The 21,953-nt window shown below is 38.7% G+C and overlaps 1 protein-coding gene across 41 annotated transcripts in view; it reads right to left on the bottom strand.

Moving 5' to 3' along the window:
• Nucleotides 1–21,953, bottom strand: part of CADPS (calcium dependent secretion activator) — a 471,326-nt gene that overhangs the window by 88,325 nt on the left and 361,048 nt on the right. For 15 of the 41 annotated variants that reach the window (XM_032290356.1, XM_032290353.1, XM_032290363.1 and 12 more), the window contains 3 exons: nt 13,598–13,704; nt 6,589–6,745; nt 5,683–5,824 (listed from right to left, as the gene is read on the bottom strand). In XM_032290356.1, coding sequence (XP_032146247.1) covers nt 5,683–5,824; nt 6,589–6,745; nt 13,598–13,704 — 406 coding nt within the window. Of the gene's footprint in view, nt 1–5,682; nt 5,825–6,588; nt 6,746–7,984; nt 8,006–12,582; nt 12,592–12,765; nt 12,802–13,597; nt 13,705–21,953 lie in introns of all 41 variants that reach the window. The other 26 variants (XM_032290346.1, XM_032290350.1, XM_032290331.1 and 23 more) reach the window with 5 other exon arrangements.

Below are 21,953 nucleotides of genomic sequence, written 5' to 3' on the forward strand. Positions count from 1 at the left end.
CATTATCACCCTGCCCGTCAACTTCCTTCTCCATGAAAATTTAATACCACAGATATATAGAATATCTGTTTATGTATTATGTGTAGATCTGTGCTTTATACATAAAAAGAGTAAGATGTTTATAAGCGCCACCCTCTGGCTCTAGTCAATTTTCACCAACTTAAGGGCTGTGAAGCCCACATTGAGAATATATCATCTACAGAAAAAACATTCCAAACTCCATGGGACTTTAGAACCTCCCAAACATCTCTCCAACTTTATGGCTTGCCTCCATCATAATCCATGCTGGTGAAAACTCAGCGTTGGCATGCTCTCCGTCCCTCATATTTCTACCTTTGTACACCATCTTTCCCAGCATCCCTACCCCTTTTGAAATCTTGCTCGCAAGCTATGTTTTTCATGACCACTTAGTGGAAATTTATTCCCCTCTACTCTATGTTCTTACAACTTTTCCTTATGTTATTTGTAAATTGTACATTGGTAAATATTTAAAGCCACTTTTTCTTTTTTTCATAATTTTGACATGTCATAAAATCATTTTTCTTGTGTGTATGTTGTTCAAACCCAACTAGATTGAAATCCTCATTTGGGGAAACATCCCCATCATTTTCCCATGACATCCTTACAATTTTTAGCCTGTGTGGGTTTTCTAACAAATATGTCAATTAATCAACAAACATTTACTGAGCACCTGTTATGCTCCAGGCACTATTGTAGGTGTTAGGAATGCAGTGATAATCAAATGTGTATATGTGTCTGACTATGGAGAGTGATATTTTCAGGAACGTTAGCACTGGAAAAACTTTGGCTGTTCAAAGTCCTTATTTGACAAAGTAGGATACTGAGCCTTAGGGAGGTGAATTGAGGGAGGATCTCAACTCAGAAAACTTGGTGGCCCAAGGTCACCCAGCAAGTTATTGGCAGAATCATGAGAGCTGACACCAAGTACATTACTTGTCTATTTGACACCAGGTCACCTACATATTGCTCAGTTGTCTTTGGTCTGATGGTTTATTATCAGCAGGATGATTGATATGCTAATATGTTCCACTGTAGTAACAATTTGACTACATATGTATCTCATGGCATTATGTTTTGTATCTTAAATATACACAATGTAACTTATTTTCAAAAAAGATCGATATATATGACTGTTTGAAAGGTGACATTAAAAAATACGTTTTTAATATGCATATCTCAGGCAGAGTGAGAAATTGCATTTTGAGAAACGAGAAACTTGAATTTTACAATGTGTATATATTAAGAAGCAGTGTTTAGTTCTACCATTTAGAGCTGATGCAGCGCAAGTGAGCCCCAAAGTAGAGCTTAGCCCATGAGGGTTCGTGGCTTCACTCAGGAAAGAATTCAAGGGTGAGCCAATGGTAAGGTGGAATAAAACTGCTTTATTGAAGTGGTAGTGTTACAACTCCAGTGGTGTGACAGTCCTGTGACTGCTCCTGCAGAGCAGGGCTTCCCCACAGGCAGTGTGCTTAGAGTAGCAGCTCACGGCAGTTTTGCAGTCATATTTATACATGCTTTTAATTACATGGAGATTAAGGAGAGGTTTATGTAAGAAATTTCTAGGCAAAAGATAGTAACGTCTGAGTCATTAGGTCACTGACATGGAAATGAGTAGTAACTCCACGGCAATAGTAAACTGACATGGCACACTGATGGGCATGTCTTACTGAAAGCTACTTTTGCCCCAACCTTGTTTTAATTAGTTCTCAATTTGGTCTGGTGTCTGAACCCCACCTCCAGAGTCAAGTCCTGGCTCCTGCCTCAAAGCAGTCCTAATCTGAAGTGGGCAACCATGCAGCGAAAGGTTCCCCATGCCTGGAGGTGTTTAAGTAAAGACTTAGGGATCATTTGTCAGGGAAAAGATAGTAGGCAAGGTAGTGGAGGTACTAGACTTGGTAAGACTTTGAATTAGTTGCTTCTAGGTTTTTTTTCGTATCAAAGGCCACCATGGCTTATTACTACTGAGCTGACACTGAAGAGCTGGTGGAAATGTTGTCCATTTCTTCTTGGGACCAAAGGCTTATATTCACAGCTGCCAGAAGGATTGTGAGCAACCTACCCAACTGTGAGTTGTGACCCTACTACATGTCCTGATGGGAACCCATGAGAGGGCCATGGGCTCCAGATTTTATTGACAACTTGGGCTTGTCTTTGAGAAGGTATCTTCAGCTGTGGTTGGAAGCAATGAGATGACATTTTCCACCAATGTATAGAGATTCTAACCATGTCTGTATCTGGCTTAACGGAAACAGAGATGTAGCCTCCATTTTCTCTTTTTGAAGAGACGGAAGACTGTCATTCTAGGGAAAGGCCACCATAGGACTCAGCCATTTTACCCTTTCCATCAAATAAGTTCAATTGTTTTAATTTTCTGTTGTTGTTTTTGTTTTTCTTTATCTTACATAACTTCAATTGTATCAAGCCTAAATAATGACATCTCTATTTCCTTTTACAGGGCTATATTTTGAAATAAGAAAATCTGAAGAATAAATAACATTTTAAATTCTCTTTTTAGCAAACTCAATACATTGGTAGCATTTTCTTATCAGATTGTTATTTTTCCTCAGCATTTTGAATGTTAGTTATTTTGAAGTAAACACTACAATGAATTTCTCATTTTGCTTATAACCAGGTGCATATAAAATCTGAAAAGCAGAAGAACAGTAGTACTTTAGGATAACAATCATTTGAGGGAAAGGTGGTGTGTGTATGTGTGTGTGTGTGTGTGTGTGTGTGTGTGTGTGCAGAAACTGAAAAGACTAAGCCAACTAAATCTGTTTACCTAAGTTAGCTTCTCGTTTTGGGATGAGCTTGATGAGAAGTATTCCAAAGAGATCATTCTTCACTTGGAAAAAAAATCCAAGAGAAATGAATCTGCTTCTTCATCAACCCTCCAGTAAGTGGTCAGATGGAAGTTCACATTTTGTTTCTATTCACATTGTAGGAAGCATGGAGAGACTCACTCCTCCTAACACATAACATGTGTCCAAGCTTCTTTTTACATTTCATTTGATTCCATTCTGAAAAGCTGTCCAGTGACATCCACACTCTGTTTTAAAATTGGCTAATAAAATGTGTGTGGTTTTAAAAAAAACTAATTTAGCTTATATTTTAGTTGGCACTGCTTTGGTTTGTTTTCAAAGAAATAGGGTCTCACCCTGTCACCCAGGTTGGAGTACAGTGGTAGGATCATGGCTTACTGTAAGCTTGAACTCCTGGGCTCAAGCAATCCTCCCACCTCACCCTCTTGACTAGCTTGGACTACATGCTGCACCACCACGTCTGGCTACTTTTTTTATTTTGTAGACATTGGGGTCTGGCTATGTTGCCCAGGCTGCTCTTGAACTCCTGGCCTCAAGCGATCCTCTCGTCTCAGCCTCCCAAAGTGTTGGGATTAAAAGTATGAACCACTGCACCCAGCCTTTAGTTGGCACTTTTAAAGATCTCCATATACTCTGAAAGGCATATACTATTTAGCATGAATTGAACAAACCACAATCATATTCACTAACTGCACAGTTTTAGATAGCAAAAAAGCTACTAAACACACACACACATATCTGCATAATTCTCAGGTTATTATTCACAAGTACTATTCCTTTATTCACAATTTGCAGACCTTTAAATTGCCCATGCAAGAGCTCAGATTTTATTTTTTTAATTGGTAAAAAAATTCCCAAGAAAACATTCCTAGACTAAGACTTCCAGGTGTGAAGATGACTTTGAGTCTATATTTCTGATAGTATTAAGATAATTTAACATCCCTAAAGAAGCAGCAGTAGCAGTCATGTATTTTGAGTTTTGAGAAATTTAACACATTATAAAACGACTTAGTGACATTATCACAAGGTTTCACAACAATTCTCAGACACTGGCTGGGAACATTTTTAAAACTCCAGTTTTGCAGGGGAGCAAAGAAGCTCACAGAGGTTCAAATCCTTGACTTCTGCCAGTAAATGGAAGACGGGGCACTAAATATAGGGCTCTTCAAGGAACAGTGAAGGATACCAATCATTCTCTTCCATGCGTGTTAGTTATAACAGTATCCACATTTAAATGCAAGTAAACGTTATTTCAAGACCATTACTATTTTAAAACGTAAATATTACTCATTTTAACCTTTTCCTCTTAATAGCTATTCTCCAGCACAACTGTCTTGATTATATCGAGCATTTAAAGAACTAGTCTCTCATTAATGCCTTACCATTAAGGGACCCAGTTCTACCCTCATGAGTTAAAAGTCAGTAGGGCCATATTAGAAGACTGTTATAAACTTGAGAATAACAAACTAAATTTTAAATTTCTTGGTGTTTACAAAGGAAGAGCTACTGCTTATTAACCTGCTCGCAGTAGGGAAACTTCTCTTGTGGCTCAGGGCTCAGATGTGGAAGCGGGCCAGAAAAACCTATTTTGCATTACCTTATCAGTGAGAGTCTTACACAGTATAACATTAGAGGGGGTCTCAGTTCAGAATACTGCTTAAAAACAGGCTGCAAGTAAAGGCTTCCAAACTGAGGAACAGCCTCATGAATATTTTTTCTGGAGTTCCTAAAATGTGCTTGTAACATCCCTCTACTTTGCTCTATACTATTTGCTGCATCACAAATACATAAAAGACTAGCATGAACAAAATGATTTCCTTAAAAAAAAAAAAGAATCAAACAGGGAAAATCCAACACTAGGCTTTACTGGAGCTTTTCAAACTATCAAACCATAACCATCAAACTCTCCATATAGGAATCTGTATCTTTTCAGAAAGGGGAGTCTGAGACTGACCCTCTGGAGCCTCGAGTCAAACCCTCCACTCCCGGCTGGGGAGTGGAGGTGGCACCAAGCCTGCCAAACATTTTCAAGTAAGATCCAAAATTTGCCAAACATTTGTGCAAACTGACAAACTTGCAACCCACAAGATTTCCCATGATTTATCCTGCAGGCTACATGTCCCATTTTTAAAAAAGCACTTTGTGGTCAAATACATTTAGGAAAATCCAGGTTAAACACAGTTACACAAAATTCTAGTAGGATACGTAGTGTTTCCTAAACATACTTGGCCATAGAGGTCTTTTTAAAAGGTGCATCTAAAAGGCCTAGACCAGGGAATGGCAAACTATGGCCATGTTTTGTTAATAAAGTTTTACTGGAACACAGTTATACTCGTTCTTTTACATATTGTCTATGACTGCTTTCATGCTACAGTGACAGAGTTGAGTAGTTGTGACTGCAATTATGTGGTTCCAAAAGCCTAAATATTTACTATCTGGCTTTGTGTAGAAAAAGTTTGCTGACCTCCCTGCCTAGAACCCTACTGAACACACTCTGGGAAACACTGATTCCTAGAGACAATACCATTGGAGTAAGACACACCACACAAATGTCACAGCCAAGTTTATATTCCTTCTTCCTTATTTATCTTGTGCAATAAAACAAAGATTTCATTTCATAAAACATTTTTCAACCTCTTCCTGTATCCTGCCCACCCCTTCCATCCCCCACCCTCCTGCCATTTGGGCAAGGAAGCTATGAGCACTATAGAAGAAATGTATGGTGCTTCTCTCTGTCCATACTAACAATGAGACTCATATGACACCATTATTCCGTTTCTGTATGACTCTCCAGCCATTTGTACCCAAACTCCAATGGTATCAAAAAAGGTTTCCTTACTTGACTGGTTCCCATGACTCCCGCTCAAAGCCCCTGTGAATGGATTGTGCAATTGAGGACTCCATCAGATCCACATATCTAACAACAAGTGGGGCAAACAGGTCTTGCAGGTGTTTGTGAAATTTTCCATTGCACAAATTATCTAGAACAGATAAGCAAAAGGTTGTTAAGAACCCAGAGCTACTTTATCAATATACAACACACACACACAGAGATGATTGTCTTCTACATTAAATATATTGCTTCTAAGGAAGCCAAAAAGAGAAGGAAAAGAGTATATAAAAAAGCATTGAAATGAAATTCAAAAACGCTTTACCCCTTTGCATTGAGCTTCTAAAAGGAAAAATGATCATGCTACTTTAAGAAACAACAAAAACAACAATGTGCACCATTTTTTTCTGTTTTCCTTGCACCCACTTCCCTTTCTCCCATTAAGTTACCAGGAAGAAAGAACATTGTTTATACTCTCCCCTCCTTCATCACCTTCTCTGGGGAGGAAGGTCTATTTTACGGCTGTTGTCACTATAAAATACTCTGAAATGCTTGACACGTTACTCAGTTGGAGATTGTTTTTTGTCCATAACACATTTTTTGATAAAAGTCGCAAAATATGAAAAGGTTAATTAATTTGAGAGCCAGTAAAACACAAAAAATGGATATCTCTTCTCACAGTACTCTCAGGTACTTCTGTCTAGTTCAGAGAGAGCTTCCGTAAAACAGGACACTTTTTGGAAGAAAGGGAATACCCTTCAGCCGTATATTTCTTTTTTTGGGGGGTGGGGTTAGCAATAATAAAACCATGAAGAGCTATGTTAAGCCTGCAGTCTGCTTGGAATAAAGACATCTTAGCAATCTGTTTATCTGCACACTACTTAGGAAAGTCAAATAGTCAAAGATGATACATACAGTCAGTACGGAGAAAATCATTCAGCAGCTGAAACAGTGGAAAACTGTCCCATGTGTCTGGGGGTTGCACCTCTAATGCTGCATCCATGTCTACTGCAAAGAGTGACAGGAACGTCTCCGCGTGCTCCACCATTAAATCTGACCACCATGCAAAGGCCTTTGAAATTTGGCAGAAAAACAATAGACAAAGAGGTGATGAGCTTCTTTCTTGGACATGAGATGTGAACTCCAGCCCTCACTGTTCAAAATTAATGGCGCATCCAGCAGGGTTTGGTAATATTATTGTAAAGAGAACAGAATTTTGGATACAATTGGGCCTCTAAGTGTCTAAGGCAGTGCTTTGTGTGATTCCAGGCCTGCCGTAGAGAGCCTTTATTCTGACATGTGGGTCAGAGGATGCTGCAGTAGAAATGACAGACGTGGAACTTCTGTTCAATTTACAATAATTCAGTATGTTTTGAGTCATGCTCTTTGTCATCGTTGTTGGCTAGTTCTTGCTCTAAGGTATTAAAATCTGGGAGTTTCTTCACTGTGTTTATGGGTTTTCTGCTGGTCTAACTTGAAAATTTGAAATTATTGTTCACTTATATCTACATATATGGGGCTTCTCTACGGTCTCATACAAAAACTCAAAAACTCATGTTTCTCTACACATTGGAAATGTTATTCCTATTTCATACTAAGTCCAAGAAAACCATTGTTGCAATTGTCACAAAACTTTAGAGTTGAAATCTTTTAAGCAAGGAGCCTTTGGTTTTGTATCCAGTCTGGAGGAAACATCAGGCTTAGGCTAGAAAACACTGAGTAAGATCAGGACTTATTTTTCTGGGGGTTGGACACATATGTACATTGAAAACCAAAAAATATCAGTGAAGTAACTCATTTTCATGCACATGGGCCCTTGGAAATCATTGTGCAGTGTCTCAGGGGTGACATTCACATCAGACTGGGCCAGATGTGAATTCAATTCAAAGGCATGCATGCATGTTGACTAATCATTTCTGGCAGGGAGCATGCAGAATGAGTGGCAGTGTCAACAGGCCCTGTTTTGCCGATTTCAAAGACAGCAGAAAAACAAAAACAAATTGCCAGCCCCTTCTGGTCCCCCACCTCCCAATTCAATGCCGCAAAGTATTTACATTGGAAACACTTTCCGGAGCATTCACAAAAAAAAAAAAAAAAAAAAAAAAAGAAAGAAAGAAAAAAAAAGAAAAAAGATGGGAAGGCGTTTCAAAATATGAAAGATGACTATGGAAATAATTCCATAAATGAAAGGGTTTGTTCAATGGCCAAGCTCTTCTGTGATCTATTAGTTATTAGAGGGATATTCTAACAGCCACTAGGAGGCAGAATAAAGGTCCACCTCTCTTCTTTCATGAGATTTCACTTTACTTACTTCTCCTTTATCAACATGTGGCTGGTTTGCAAATTAAATGAAAAAAATCAAGTCATGGACTGTTCTGCAAGGTTGGCTTGGCTGGAAATAGACACCTGCTGTTTCCATTTTAATTTACAGTAAAACCTCACTGATTCAGAGTAATGGGAGAGGGGAAATGCTGGCCTGTCAGCAAAAAAAGCCTAACTTATTGGGCTTTCTAAAAAGAGGTATCCTATTATAAAAGAGGTATCCTATTACTGTTTTTGAATGCAGCCTATAATTGGACACTAAAGTAAAAAGTATTCATGAAGCCTACATTAGTTATATTAATGCATAAGTGTAAAAGTTTTTTTAGCATCTAGTAATTATAGATAAGTTAACTTATAAATTGAAGTCAAAGAAATAGTAGATTTAATTTTGTAGATCCTAGGATGGAAAAAGGGTACTGGATTCCTCTAATTTGTAAGAAAAGTCTTTAGAATTTCCTGAGAAAGTTGAGATCAAGTCAAATATATTACATGAGAAAAATTAAGAGTCATATCTGCAATCGAATTGTCACAGATTCCAAGTATTTGGATCTGAACCGATGAGGTTTTATTGTAGTTTTACCACCTGCAGATGAAAGCCCTGGAGTTTAGGGCTTACTCCACTGACTACCTAGCTACGTCCAGTAGGGAAAGAAACCCCCCGTGCTACCCCCAGAACTTTCCCAGCCACCAGCCTTTTAGGCAGAGACCATTTAAGTCCTGGAACTTTCTAGATGAAGTTCCATCTCCACCCACATATGAAGGGCCAACTCTCATCAATCCTCATCCCAAATATTTGAAAAATTCACAAAGGTACACTAAATGTTGGCTAGTGCTCATTCTTTAGTTACTGGACTAACTACATCTTTGGGGTGAGTCCGAGAAAAGTTGCTGGGAAGATTGAGTTGCCTTCCCAGACACAGTTTGTCCTAGAATGACAGGAAAACAACAACAACAAAAAAACCAAGCTCAAATGTTTGAAATTAAAAGCACTTTAACCCAACCTCATACTTGGCTCTTACCAGTATTATTATTATTTTTTTTTTGAGACAGAGTTTCACTCTTGTTACTCAGGCTGGAGAGCAACAGCACAATCCTGGCTCACTGCCTCCCTGCAGCCTCCGCCTCCCAAGTTCAAGCTATTCTCCTGCCTCAGTCTCCTGAGTAGCTGGAATTACAGGCACCCACCTCCACGCCCAGGTAATTTTGTTTTTATTTTTACTTTTAGTAGAGACAGGATTTCACCATGTTGGCCAGGTGGTCTCAAACTCCTGGTCTCAGGTGGTCCGCCTGCTTCAGCTTCCCAAAGTGCTGGGATTATAGGTGTGAGCCACTGCATTGGCCTTTACCACCTTTTTTACTTAAAAGTTGTAAACCAGAGGTCATAAGAAGTGCCACTTCTATGATCTTTAGAGAACTTAGTCATTTAATATATTATTGAGCAAATATCTACTATCCTTGCATTAATAATCATTTAGCTATTAATAGCCTTACAAAGAACAATGACTACTGTGATATGAATCATTGCTATTAGAGTCTAGTGGAACAGTTTAAGGATGTTGTGAACCAAAAGAATTTAAATTTGGGGACTGTGGCAGTGAGGACCAGAGCGATTTTTGTACATTCAAGGGAATTCTTTTCAAAACCTTATAATCAAACCTGACTCTCCAAGAAGGAGAAAATGATTCTAGCAAGGGCAGTAACAACCAGAAAGCCAAAGTGCCATTCCAATTAAATGAACAGAGTCTGTGTGACTGGGCTGGGAAAGACCAGGCTTAAATATTTATTTCATGCTTGCTCACACAGGTGAATGCTTTTTTTGTACCTGAGCTAACTCACAATGTTCGTGAGCATCTAAAGTCTTATAAACCTTTTCCAAAGACAATAAGGAGAATAAGGAGTTAAACTTTGGCTTCTAAATACTTACCCAGAGCTTCTTATTATTCAAAGACAAAGATGTGTGCTTTAGCGGTACAGTCTACATCAAACGCACTGCACATTTTGCACACAAACTAACATGTATATATGTACTTCCCTATATACCACAATACATATATACATATACATACGTATACATAGAGAGAGATTGGGAAGGTGTAGCAACTATACATGAAGGCATAATTTGTGTGTGTGTGCGTGTGTGTGTGTGTGTGTGTGTGTGTGTGAATAGATTAGGCTCTGGAAACAGAGTTAAACTGCAATTAAGAGATAAATGTGACTACTGCTGTCATATACTGCATGTGTGTACATAGGATATATTCTTAGCCGGTGAGATTTCTTTTCTTGGGACATTTAATTACTTTATCTTGGAATTAAAAATGTCTTTAAGGATTATTGTTTTTTTTTAGGTGGAGGAGGCAAGCCTCACTTTGATTTGCATGGTACCACCAAACAGCATGGCCACACAGCCAAGATCCAAGCTTATGATTTAGTTTTTTTTTTTTTTTTTTAACTTTACTGAACACCCAGAGAATATGGTAGTGAGTACTGATGAGTAGAAAAAAATTGTCTTACTTTATCTTTTGGAGAGCAAAACCCCCATGTTTAGTGTGCCAGAGCTAATGCCATCTCTTCCCCTGTACTCCAGCCAGTCTTGACCCTGGTTGTACACTGGAATCACCTGGGCAGCTTTTAAAAATTACCCATGCTCAGCACCTCCCTGGAAGATTCCAATAAATTGAGCTGGGGCAAGACCTGGAGATCTGAATTTTTAAGAGCTATCCATGTGATTGCAATCTGTAAGTGAAAGTTGGGATCAGGTGGTAGTAGCCTTTCTGGCCCATTCTACCTTGAAATGAATCCACTCTCAACACATTCTGTTTATTCTGTTCATTTGGTACTTTCCACATAGGTTTTGTCACTTTGATAATCAGATATTCTCATATTTGTGTTATATATATTCACAAATATATTCTTATATTTGTGTTATTAGGAACAAATTCTTAGCAATTTTTGTTCCTAATAACACAAGAGCTAAGCTCTGTGGAGTGCTATGTACCAAGAATAACATCAGATGCTTTACTGAGCATGGCTTTCCACCCTAACGATGACCATCTATTGTTATCTCCACTTTGCAGAATAAGCGAAGTTATCCTGGAGGAGAAGAGGCAAAGCTGGGATTCAAAGCCAGACTTCTCTGGTACAGAGCCTAAGCTTCTAGACAGTCTGCATTCTGTTGCTTGAAGGACAGCCTGCCTTATGCCTGGTTGTCTTTCAAAAAGCAGCAAGGTAGTTGCTTCAGTGCTCAGCAGATAGAAGATGCTCACTAGGTAGCTTTTGATTGATGGAGAAGATTTTGTGATTGGATAAAATTACTAATTATGGAAAGAATCATATACTTGTATCTAAAAGAAATTTTGGTCTCACGTGTTCCGAAGTATGCTGAAGTTTTCATTACTAGGTTTTAAAGCTGGTCATGGGAACAGAATTGAGTTGATGTCTCCCCTATTTATTTACTTTGAATGGCTTTTGAATATGTAAGATTAAAATATTTTGTGGTGATGGTTATTAGAGCAGTTTAGGATGTTGGTTAACAGTGAAAAAGTGGTTTTTTTTGGAAAAGCAAAAAGTGGCTTCTTTAGCATATAAGCTCCCCTTTGGTGTCTCTTTTGAGTAATTTAGACAAATATACATCCTTTCTTAGCCTGTAGCAGCCTCCAAAAATAACCTGATTATAAATCAAGTATATCTATCATTTTTGTCTTCTATGATTCACTTAAAAGCACGACTGTGACTGAGAAAACTGTCCTCTTTGTATCTAGGTCTTCAAGAATATGTGGGTTTGGTCCGGCATCGTGGGAAAAGCCTCAACCACTCAGATCAGAGGAGGGCAGGCTGGAGCCCCTCTATGCCTCTGGAGATGACTTTGAAGACACTTGGAAAGAACACACTTACCATCACTGGAACCACAGATGCGGGCAATCTGAAAAGAACGTCCTATAGGATAGCATAGGAAAAAATATTCTAAGCCCACCGAATTTTATGCCCTTACAAGTCGGTCCTAAGTTTACATGTTTGGAGGTTATGATTTGCTTTTCCTTATCACTCATGGCTGTGCATTGCTGATAGATGCTGTATGAGTTAGTTCTACCTGCCTCAAGGGGTCTTACCCCCATTCTTTCAGGGGTTTTCAGGGAAAAATTCTTCAGCACTCTCTCTATATATAAATACTGTATATATGATTCACATAGAGACAGTTGTTGAGGAAGATTAGTATCACTCCGGTAAGCTACTGGTTACTAAGTTTGGTACTCATCTGCTGTAATAAAGGTAAGTACAGACAGACATAGGGAACTACACCAGGCTAAGGACAGAATCAAGGCAGGTAGGAGGCGTTCTGTTGGGATGTAACTGCAGTCATTGTTAAGTATATCAATTGCTTCATGCACGCACAAGAGAATCACCCACATTGACCCTGCTGTGGAGGGTCACCCGTTTCACAAGCAGTCCACTGGAAGTTGCTGTTACATTCCTTGGGGCAGTGTTAGAAAGCAGGAGCACTAGGAAAAGTCCCATTAGAAGACATGGTATTGTAAGGGCATGCACAAAGTATGACAGCAGGTGGCTGGTTCATTCGGTTGAGTCACATACCTCTTTCCCCTGCCACGATCAGCCAAGATTGAATAAAATGGTAGAAAAACAGGGAGGAAATTTAAATATGCAATCAGGCATTAGTCGGGATGGTTGGATTTATGGTGTATTATATATTATTTAACTATACTGGTAATTTCCATTTAGTCATGGAATGATCATTGTAGCTGCTTGAGAAATTACTTTTAGGAAATGTAATTTTTCCCCTTTGCTGTAAATCTGAATGTAAAGAAAGAGGAAGAATTATGCAATTTTCAAAAACATTATTCTGAGAGAGATTATTTTAAATCTCAATTTTGAAATGAGCATTGATAAAACCATTTAACCATCATGAAATCTTGGAATCTTTCCTTGGAGGTGTTAGGTTGTTTAAGTCCTTATAGGTTTGGGATTTAGTTAGCCTTGAAATACCTTGGTTTATAATTATTATCAAAAGGATCATTTCGATAGTGGTTTGTCAAAAAAAGAGTAAGCTATCTTTATTTAGATGTATGTTGGAGAATCGACAAGTTGAACAACACAGAATAATTTGCTTCTGTCACTGCATTTAACAACCCAGGCAATCTAAGATTATAAAAAAAAATGAAGACTCATACAAGCAGAGTAAGTTTACAGATATAGATTGAGAAAGAAGGCCTGTGGTCCACATACCAAATAACTAATAAAAACAACAGTGGTGGCAACAAAACAACCACAAAAAAACAAAAACTATTTTGAGTGTTCTCAACAATGGCAACCAGATGCTGTTTGAATGATTAAAAAGCACTCACCTCATTTGTTCGTTGCTAGAAACATCTGAAAACTTAGGCTGAAACATACAACATGCAACCACCTTTTGGTTGTTCAAAATAACCTTCCAAAGACTTCTTGCAAAACTTCCACTTTCATTCCCTTTGCAATCCCAGTTAAAACAAAATGGGTGTTAAGGCACCTTATTCACAATCTGGCTGGGAAAATCAGTTCTGCAAGGTCAGCTAAGGAACAGTAAGATACACTTCCCACCAAGCCTGCTCACCTCGGCATGGTGCTCCTCATTTTGCTGAAGAACTTCAATGACTAGTTCAGCAAGACGTATTGTATCTTCAAGCTTTTTGGCAGGAGTGATTAATCGGCCTACATTTTCTGTAGTACAAGAGTTTGTGTTAAAATTCAGCGAAAGTGGCAGGCTACTTTTATGGCCATTAGAACTAGTGGATAAGAAATTGAGAATAGTTATCAGGTTTTTTTTTTTAAAGAATTCATGCAAATGTTAAGTGCCATGTAATTAGTAGTGAGCAAACCATAAAGCCATTTTATTATTATCACCATCATTATGATACGTATTAGAAAAAAGCAGTGCTCCAGCTTCAAATTTGCATGTGAAGCTATATTAAGTCTATGACACCCCATTTCAAATTTAGTGACATTTTGTACACATGTTCTTTAAAGACAGCATAAATGTGCTATATCACTCACTAGATTGTATTTATGCTACCTGAAGTGGGAAGATTAATAGGAGTTTAATATTGATTGCTGTTACATTTATTTTTTAGATTAGTTACTAATTAAATGCTATAGCCTAATTTTTTCATTGCAGGCCTGTATAGGTTGGAATGTTCATTTTGAAAAAGCAGAGTCAAATGTCTGCTTCAGGTTGTCCAGAGCGGAGATAGGAAAAGTTGGATATGCCTGGGCCATTAGTCAGGAATAATAATTGTTAAAATGGTGTTAGGAGTAGATTATTGAACAGGTTGTGGTAGTTTGTGCTACCGTTTGTTACAACTGAAATTGTATCAGTTAAATTGCAATAATGTACTTAATTTTTTTTTTTTTTTTAGTTTCTCTTACATTGAAAGTGTTGTATTTTTACCCAGCTCAAGAAGAACCTGAACCCTGAGGTGTTGCTCTCTTTTCAGAGCTGAGTTCATGAATTTGACAATGTCATTATGTTCCAAAAATTACAAACTTTTTTCTTGGGGAAAAGAGTAATATTTAAAACATAAAGGAGGTTTTCTTCTCTTTTCTGTCTTTTCTTTTCTTTCTTTTTTTTGAGACCAAGTCTCACTCTGTTGCCCAAGTTGGAGTGCAGTGGCGCAATCTTGGCTCACTGCAACTTCTGCTTCCTGGGTCCAAGTGATCCTCCTGCCTTAGCCTCCCAAGTAGCTGGGATTACAGGTACCCACCACCATGCCCAGCTAATTTTTGTATTTTTGGTAGAGATGGGGTTTGGTAGAGATGACCGTGTTGGTCAGGGTGGTCTCAAATTCCTTACCTCAGGAGATCTGCCCACCTCAGCCTCCCAAAGTACTGGGGTTATAGGCATGAGCCACTGTGCCCAGCCAAAACGTAAAGGTTTTCTTGGTCAATGAAACTGTTTGGATTCAGTCTAAATTCACAGAGGAACTTGCATTTCATGTTTAGCCCCTTTCAAACCTTGAAGCCTCAGAGTCAGAGCAGATGGGATATAGTGAAATAAACACTACTTAGAAGGATTCCCCAAGCAGGTACATACATTTGCAAAATAACTGCTAAAGCTCATTTTCATCTCTTCATCTGAAGCAGGTATATTTTGGCTTCAGGATGCTTCTTACTAGAAAGAATTACCTATTACTAAATAGAAAGGTTTCTAGCACATAGCAGGGGGTGGGAAGAAGAGGGCAGACTTAAACAAAATCATAGGAAATTGCTAATTTAAAAAAAAGTTTCTTAACATTCTTTTTTTTTTTTTTTTTTTTTTTTTTTGGGGTGGAGTTTCGCTCTTGTTACCCAGGCTGGAGTGCAATGGCGCGATCTCAGCTCACCGCAACCTCCGCCTCCTGGGTTCAGGCAATTCTCCTGCCTCAGCCTCCTGAGTAGCTGGGATTACAGGCACGTGCCACCATGCCCAGCTCATTTTTTGTAGTTTTAGTAGAGACGGGGTTTCACCGTGTTGACCAGGATGGTCTCGATCTCTTGACCTCGTGATCCACCCGCCTCGGCCTCCCAAAGTGCTGGGATTACAGGCTTGAGCCACCGCGCCCGGCCCCTTAACATTCTTTTATGCATTTCTTAAGTAGGTAATGAGCACATCAGGTCATTAGTAATTTAGGATTTAATAATAAAAAATAAATTCAGTGAGATACTATGCAAAGAAAGTGTTCTAGCCAATGGGATATAAGGATGATGAGTGGGACAGGGTAAGAATAGCCAGGTATTGAAAGTCTCAGTCTAACAAGGCCTGATGGCTAGTGTGAAAATGGGTTTCCTGGATTCAAGTCAATGGAAAGCTCCATTGTCTCTGCCATACCCTGGTAGAAATGTGGCTGGATGTGGTTAGAGCCTGAAGATGGGGCTGTAGGAAATATAAGCATGTGGATCAGGCAGAGAATAACCAACACTCAGAGTAAGAGGCTGTGGGAGCTTAGGTGCGACAGCCCCATGGCCTGGTCTAGAGCAATAAATGTTTAGAGAAAGAGTGTATGACAAAACTGACTTCCATGCTTTTGGGCATCTGTCCTGTTAGCAATTTCATAGACTATCATAATTTCATTCATAGACTTTCAGGCATTTCTACAAACATACTGTGTATATATTTTTGGGTAATATGTGTAGAGTGAGGTATTTGCATTTTGATAGTAAATATGCATAGGTTACTATTTTTTATTAGTTGATATTCACATTTACACATCAATTTGCAAATTCCTCATCCTATGCTTATTACCCATTTGACACATACACCCACATACACACATCACACACTTACATACATTTTCTAATAACAGACAAGCCTGCACATTAATACAAATCTGCAGGAAATCCCACTTGGGGCAAATTTTTGAAATCTCTTTCTTTAAAAATAGAGAGCACTGTCCTTTTGGGTGGAACACTCACCAAATCTAGGGGAATTCTGGCTGTTTATGACATATGATACAGAAATAAAATAATTTCTACCAACATTTTTATGTACTTTAAAAAAAGTCAATAATTTTTATGTTTGGAGAAATCCAAGACGCTGAAGCTAGGACCACCTGAAGATTTGTTTTAATAGGCAGTTCTCTTAGATTGACTACAATAGATATCAACAGATACACATAAAGTGTGCATGTGCACGCAGCCATTCTATGAGTGTGTGCACGTGTACGCAGATATGTGTATGCCTGATGTATATATACAGACAGTATGTTTAATAAAACCCTTTGCAAATTTACTTGAACATAAAACCATTAAAGTAAGCAGGTTAAGGATCCTTTAATCTAGAACACTTGATCTGCCAATTAACCCCCTGTAGCCAGACTTTCATTTACTATTAATTAGCTGTGATTCCATTATCTGTAGCTCAAGCCACATTAGTGAGACACCACACTATTTTCTTGTTTATTTGCATAGCTGATGTACTACTAGCTAAGTGGCAAAATGGAACGAAAAGTGAATTCTCTAAGATGTTGTCTTTAAAGAAAATATTGTGCAAAATCCTTTAGCACTTCTTCCCTCTCCTCAACAGAGGTCAAGGAGAAATTTGTGCTTAGAAATGATTTTTTTTTTTTGGCCACTCTTCTGCTGTCTTGAAATGTATTACAATATTCCTATCCCCCAAGCTTGCACTAGCTGGAGCACTGATAAAATGAAACTAAAGATATAGTGTACTTAAGAACCATTTCATACAATAGAATTGAAGCTCATAACACAGAAAATATTGTCATGCAAAATGTTATGTAACAACAATGTTATTTTGTGCTGACATTGAGATTTGAAAATGTTGCATATGTCAGACATAGCTAGACAAAAAAATGTGGACATTTGGAAATAAATGCTCTCTTTTGAGTATCTCAAAACCTGTAAAATTATACTTGAGAGCCTGAGTCTCAGCTTAGTGTTCCAAACTGAAACAAAAATTCAAGAAGAAAGGTGAACAGAAAAGCAAACTAAACTAGAAAGCTGCCAAGTAGAGGAATGATAAAAGTTTACAGTACTTGATTTTGGCCTAGGCATGCCTTTGAGCCTCTGATATAACATGCTGGTCTGCGTTTAGATGGGTGGAGAAGGAGGCCCAGGAGGGGACAGGGGAGCTGCTTGGGTAGGTGAAGAGAGACAGTAAAAAGGTAGAGACAAAGTGACTTTAGCAAAGGGTGACAAGTAAGATGACAAACTCTGAAAAGAACAACCAAATAAGCAAAAATGATAAAACACAAATGGAAAGCCGCTGCTTTCTTGGTGATACTTCAACACAACGGAGGTGTGACATTGTTTGACAAAGACTCTTACCAGTGTCACCAGCAACCCCCACCCATCACCACCACCAAGACACTCAGAGGCTGAACGCAAATACTGGATGCTTTATCCAGATGGATACACATGAATGATGGCAGCAGCAGCATTGACCAAAAAAGGATACACTTTGTACAATGAAGAACACCTATACGCTAATAGCTGCATCTTCCTTACAGATGACCAGAAATAGGACTTGATATATTAATAGTTGGAAGATCTGGCTTGTCATCCTCCATATGTTACTTACTTTCTATGTAACCTTGCACCTGCTACTTGAACCTCTCTGTGCTTTAGTTTCCTCATCTATAAATTGAGAATATCTTTTCTGTTTATCTTACAGGGTTGCTGATAAGAGCAAGTAAAGCGATCTAAGGGACAGACCTCTGTAAAGCTCAAGATGCCTACACGGTTATTGTTACCTCCACATTGTGAGAACGCTGCAATTAATTGCTTTGCAAAAACAGATGAAGGGCCGTTATTAGTTCAAGTGAGCTAGGAAATATTCTTGCTCCCTTTGTGGAATTTCAACATGTCAAAATCTGTCATTTTAAGGGAAAATGTGTGGTATCTGATTGTTTCCAGCTCATTTAATTATTTTCAATTTGGAATTCTCGTGGCTTTTATATTGTGGGTTGAATCATATATAAAAACTTGCCAGCTTATCAAATATGTTACTTGCTATTCCAAATGTTAGAATACTGTAATCAGCACTTGACCCATCTGTCATGTGGTTTACAATATCAGCACAGCAAACATCCTATAACAATAGCCTCTCCTTCAATACAGGCACGGAGCACTATAAGCTTCTGCAATTCTTTCTCTTTAATGAGTGTCTCATTAACTTTGGACCTGCTCCTTTCTAATAGTTCTGGTTTATAAAGCAATCTGTATGGTGAGAGGGACATACTCCATTGCCAAGTTTGCTTCTTGGTTTGCTTGAATTTTCAACTGGGAAAATCAATTTTACTGCAGGCATATAGGAAATGGAATTCTAGTGACATTAATAAAGAAGATTGAGAAACATGGATAAAATATAATATTCTGGCAAAAATCATCTATTAAAAAAGCAAGAGTTGATGAGATCCTTTTCTTGCTGGACCATTGCAATATTTAGAAGACAGGACAAAAATTACCAGTTTCCTCTTACTGAAATTGTTTGGGAAAAAAATATGTGTAAATAGAATTTAAAAGACTCAGTTTTAAATGACAGCTATTTAAAAGGAGGCAACTACTAATCCTTTCATCATAAAAAATAGTACTCCATATTTTATATTTTTAAAATCTGGTTTCTACTGACAGCACTGGCTAAAGTTAGGCGCATTTTGATAATCAATCCCTATGGGCTTTTAATGAATGCATGCTACCTGCAAGTGCAATTCTCAGGGAAATTCCTGCCTCTTTCTCACAAGTTAACTGAACCTGGATAGAGAAACACTTGATCTGGTGGTGAATAAAAACAATAAAGCAACCCCTGGGTTGATCCGTCACCCATGAGGCAGCAGATACATATTTCAGCTAAATGGGTCTTGATGAGAAATTCATAAAGGGATTTCCTCCTGCCAACTGTCTGTCCAGAATTCTGACAGTGAGGTTTGCCACCATAGAAAAACAAGCTCCCTATTTTTTTTTTCCTCACAGAGCAAAACAAAAACATCATACCTTGGTTTCCAACTTCATTTACCCAATTACCATTGCTCATGTTTACACAATTAAATCTGCTTGGCTTCCAGAGAGAGAGTTAAATGCGACTGCAGAAAAACAAAAAAAGAATTCCACTGCATGCTCAGCTAAGCCAAGGAAGGGATGCATCCAGGAGTGAGAGACACTCCAATTAGCCCTTAAATAACCTGACCAACTCTGGTTCCAGTGAGTGAGATGCCAGTCCCTGAAATACCGTATGAGAGATGAGTATGATTGATGGAAAATCCACTTACTATCAAGTCCCAGACTATTGATATGTTGCTGAAGATGCTAGTGTTTGTATTACGCAATTACTGAAAATACGTAGCCTGTAGCAATTTGCTATGATTTGGGGGTAGGTGTAGATAAAAGCTCAAGTAGGAACAGAAAGCTAAGCAGATAGCCACATCATTCTATCCTGAATACCCAGCTTCCCTAAAATGATGGCTACATAGGCCAAAGACATGCAAGGTTGAAGTCTAATATAATTTCTTTAGTGGGACTATCTATTATGTATACTTGATCCCCTTGATTCTCCAATATCCACTCCCTTTCAGAAGATTCCATCTCTAGGCCAGTCTAAAGCATGTGTTAATAAAGGCTGTTGGATGGATCATGAATCATTTTTCTTATCCTTTTCATTGGTGTCATCTTTGTCTCTTCCCTGTAAGGACCTAGGTGGTATAGCTTGTCCATTCTACCTCCAAAATGTCTTGATTTTATCTCACACCATACTAGATCACATGCCCATCCACACTCTTGCTGAGGGGGTGGACACGTGACTCAGGTCTCATCATTTCCACCTCAACTGTTGCTAAAGCCTCCAAGGCAGGCTTCAGTCCCTTTTCTCTTCCGCAGTTCATTCTCTGCCACGCAGCAGTCAGAGTGATCTCTGTTAAACACACATCTGAATTTGTCACGCTCCTGCTTAAAAACCTTTGAGAGCTTTCCTTTGTGACAAGGGTTATGGCTTCATATGCCATAACAAGAGAGTGCCTTCATAGCAAAAGTTCAGCTCCTCTGTCGATGCTTCTACTTGACCACTTCTGGCCCTTGATAATAGGAAACTATATACATTTATTTGTCTAACTCCCCCTCTGCCAGAGAATTCTATATTTCTAGGGTCTAGAGTAGTGCTGGGGCCAGGGGAGGTCATCAAATATTGGTAGAAGGGAATCTTCAGTGGATCCTCTTCAATGCAGTGCTTTCATGAAAAATAAAATGTTCTGTGTTCGCAGTATACATATAAACTACACAGGAACTCTTATCTCTTATCCAAAGTCCCTGGTTACTTAACAAATGTACCAAGCTGAATTCTGAATAGTAAACATCATAACTTGAACTTCCAAGCCAGAGAATAACGTCAGGTGTCTTAATGCAATTAAAAACTATTTAAGACAATTAAAAATAATTTAAGTTAAAGAAAGAAATAATACTCTTGTGATGTTTTTCTTCTCTAATTTGGTAACGTATGCCAACTCAGGCTTTGTTCCTGGGACTGAGTTGTTGCAAGTAAGAAAAGGGAGCTTAATTCTGGACATTGTGTTGAAAATCTATCCTTGTATGTGCAGGAACCTTGCTCAGGGGAGTTGACTACTCTACTCTGTTATTTTGGTGGGACTTCCAAGGAAAGTAGCCTACAGGGGCAGTCACATAAACTACACCTGGCCAACCATAGTACCTCATACTATTATGGGGACTATGATTGACTCTGGGATTATCATGTGACCCAAGCTGGGTGAATGAGACCCTTCTCTGGAATTGTATACAGTTGCTTGGAGAGAAATGCTTTTTCTTCTAGAGTCATTAGCTAGGATAAAAGGTTGGTGCTATCTGTGAGCATGTTGCTCCCCAAACTTCAACAATTAGCCCCAGTCACATTAAAGAAGCTTGTCAGCAGTTGGAGATATCAACATTTTTCATTTCTGAGGCCAACTCCTCCATGGATTTCCTAGCTACATGAACCAAAAATATTCTCTTTTCTTGCTTAAGCTATTTGAGTTCTTTTTTCTCTGATTTAGGAGTACTACTAAGTACCCACCTAGTTCCCAAATAAACTTTTATGTACATTGCCACAAGCTGTCTTGGGGAGGAGCTTGGGGCATCTGGAGGGATGACGAATAGAGGGAAACACTGCAACAAGGCTAGGGAACACCCCAGTCAGTTCTTCTTGGGGTCCAGCCTTGGAGCTACATTGTGTCTTTCTCCAGCACTATCCCCTAATCTGCAGTGCATCAAAGACCCTGGCCTGGGTGAAATCCCCTTGTACTGCATTCCCGTGACACCTTACTTGTTACTTTTACTATCATCATCAGATTGTGATTGCTTCTTTCATGCCTATGTTTTCTATTTTTGCTGTTGTTGTTGTTGTTGTAAGCTCTACAAGGGTAGGGACCATGACTGCTTTTGCTCATCACATACTCCCCTGGTGCCTGGCCATAGATCCTGGAACCTAGTGGGTGTTT

Source organism: Sapajus apella, unplaced genomic scaffold (assembly GCF_009761245.1).
Source record: "Sapajus apella isolate SASKATOON/1434 unplaced genomic scaffold, GSC_monkey_1.0 scaffold23, whole genome shotgun sequence".
NCBI classification, from domain to species: domain Eukaryota; kingdom Metazoa; phylum Chordata; class Mammalia; order Primates; family Cebidae; genus Sapajus; species Sapajus apella.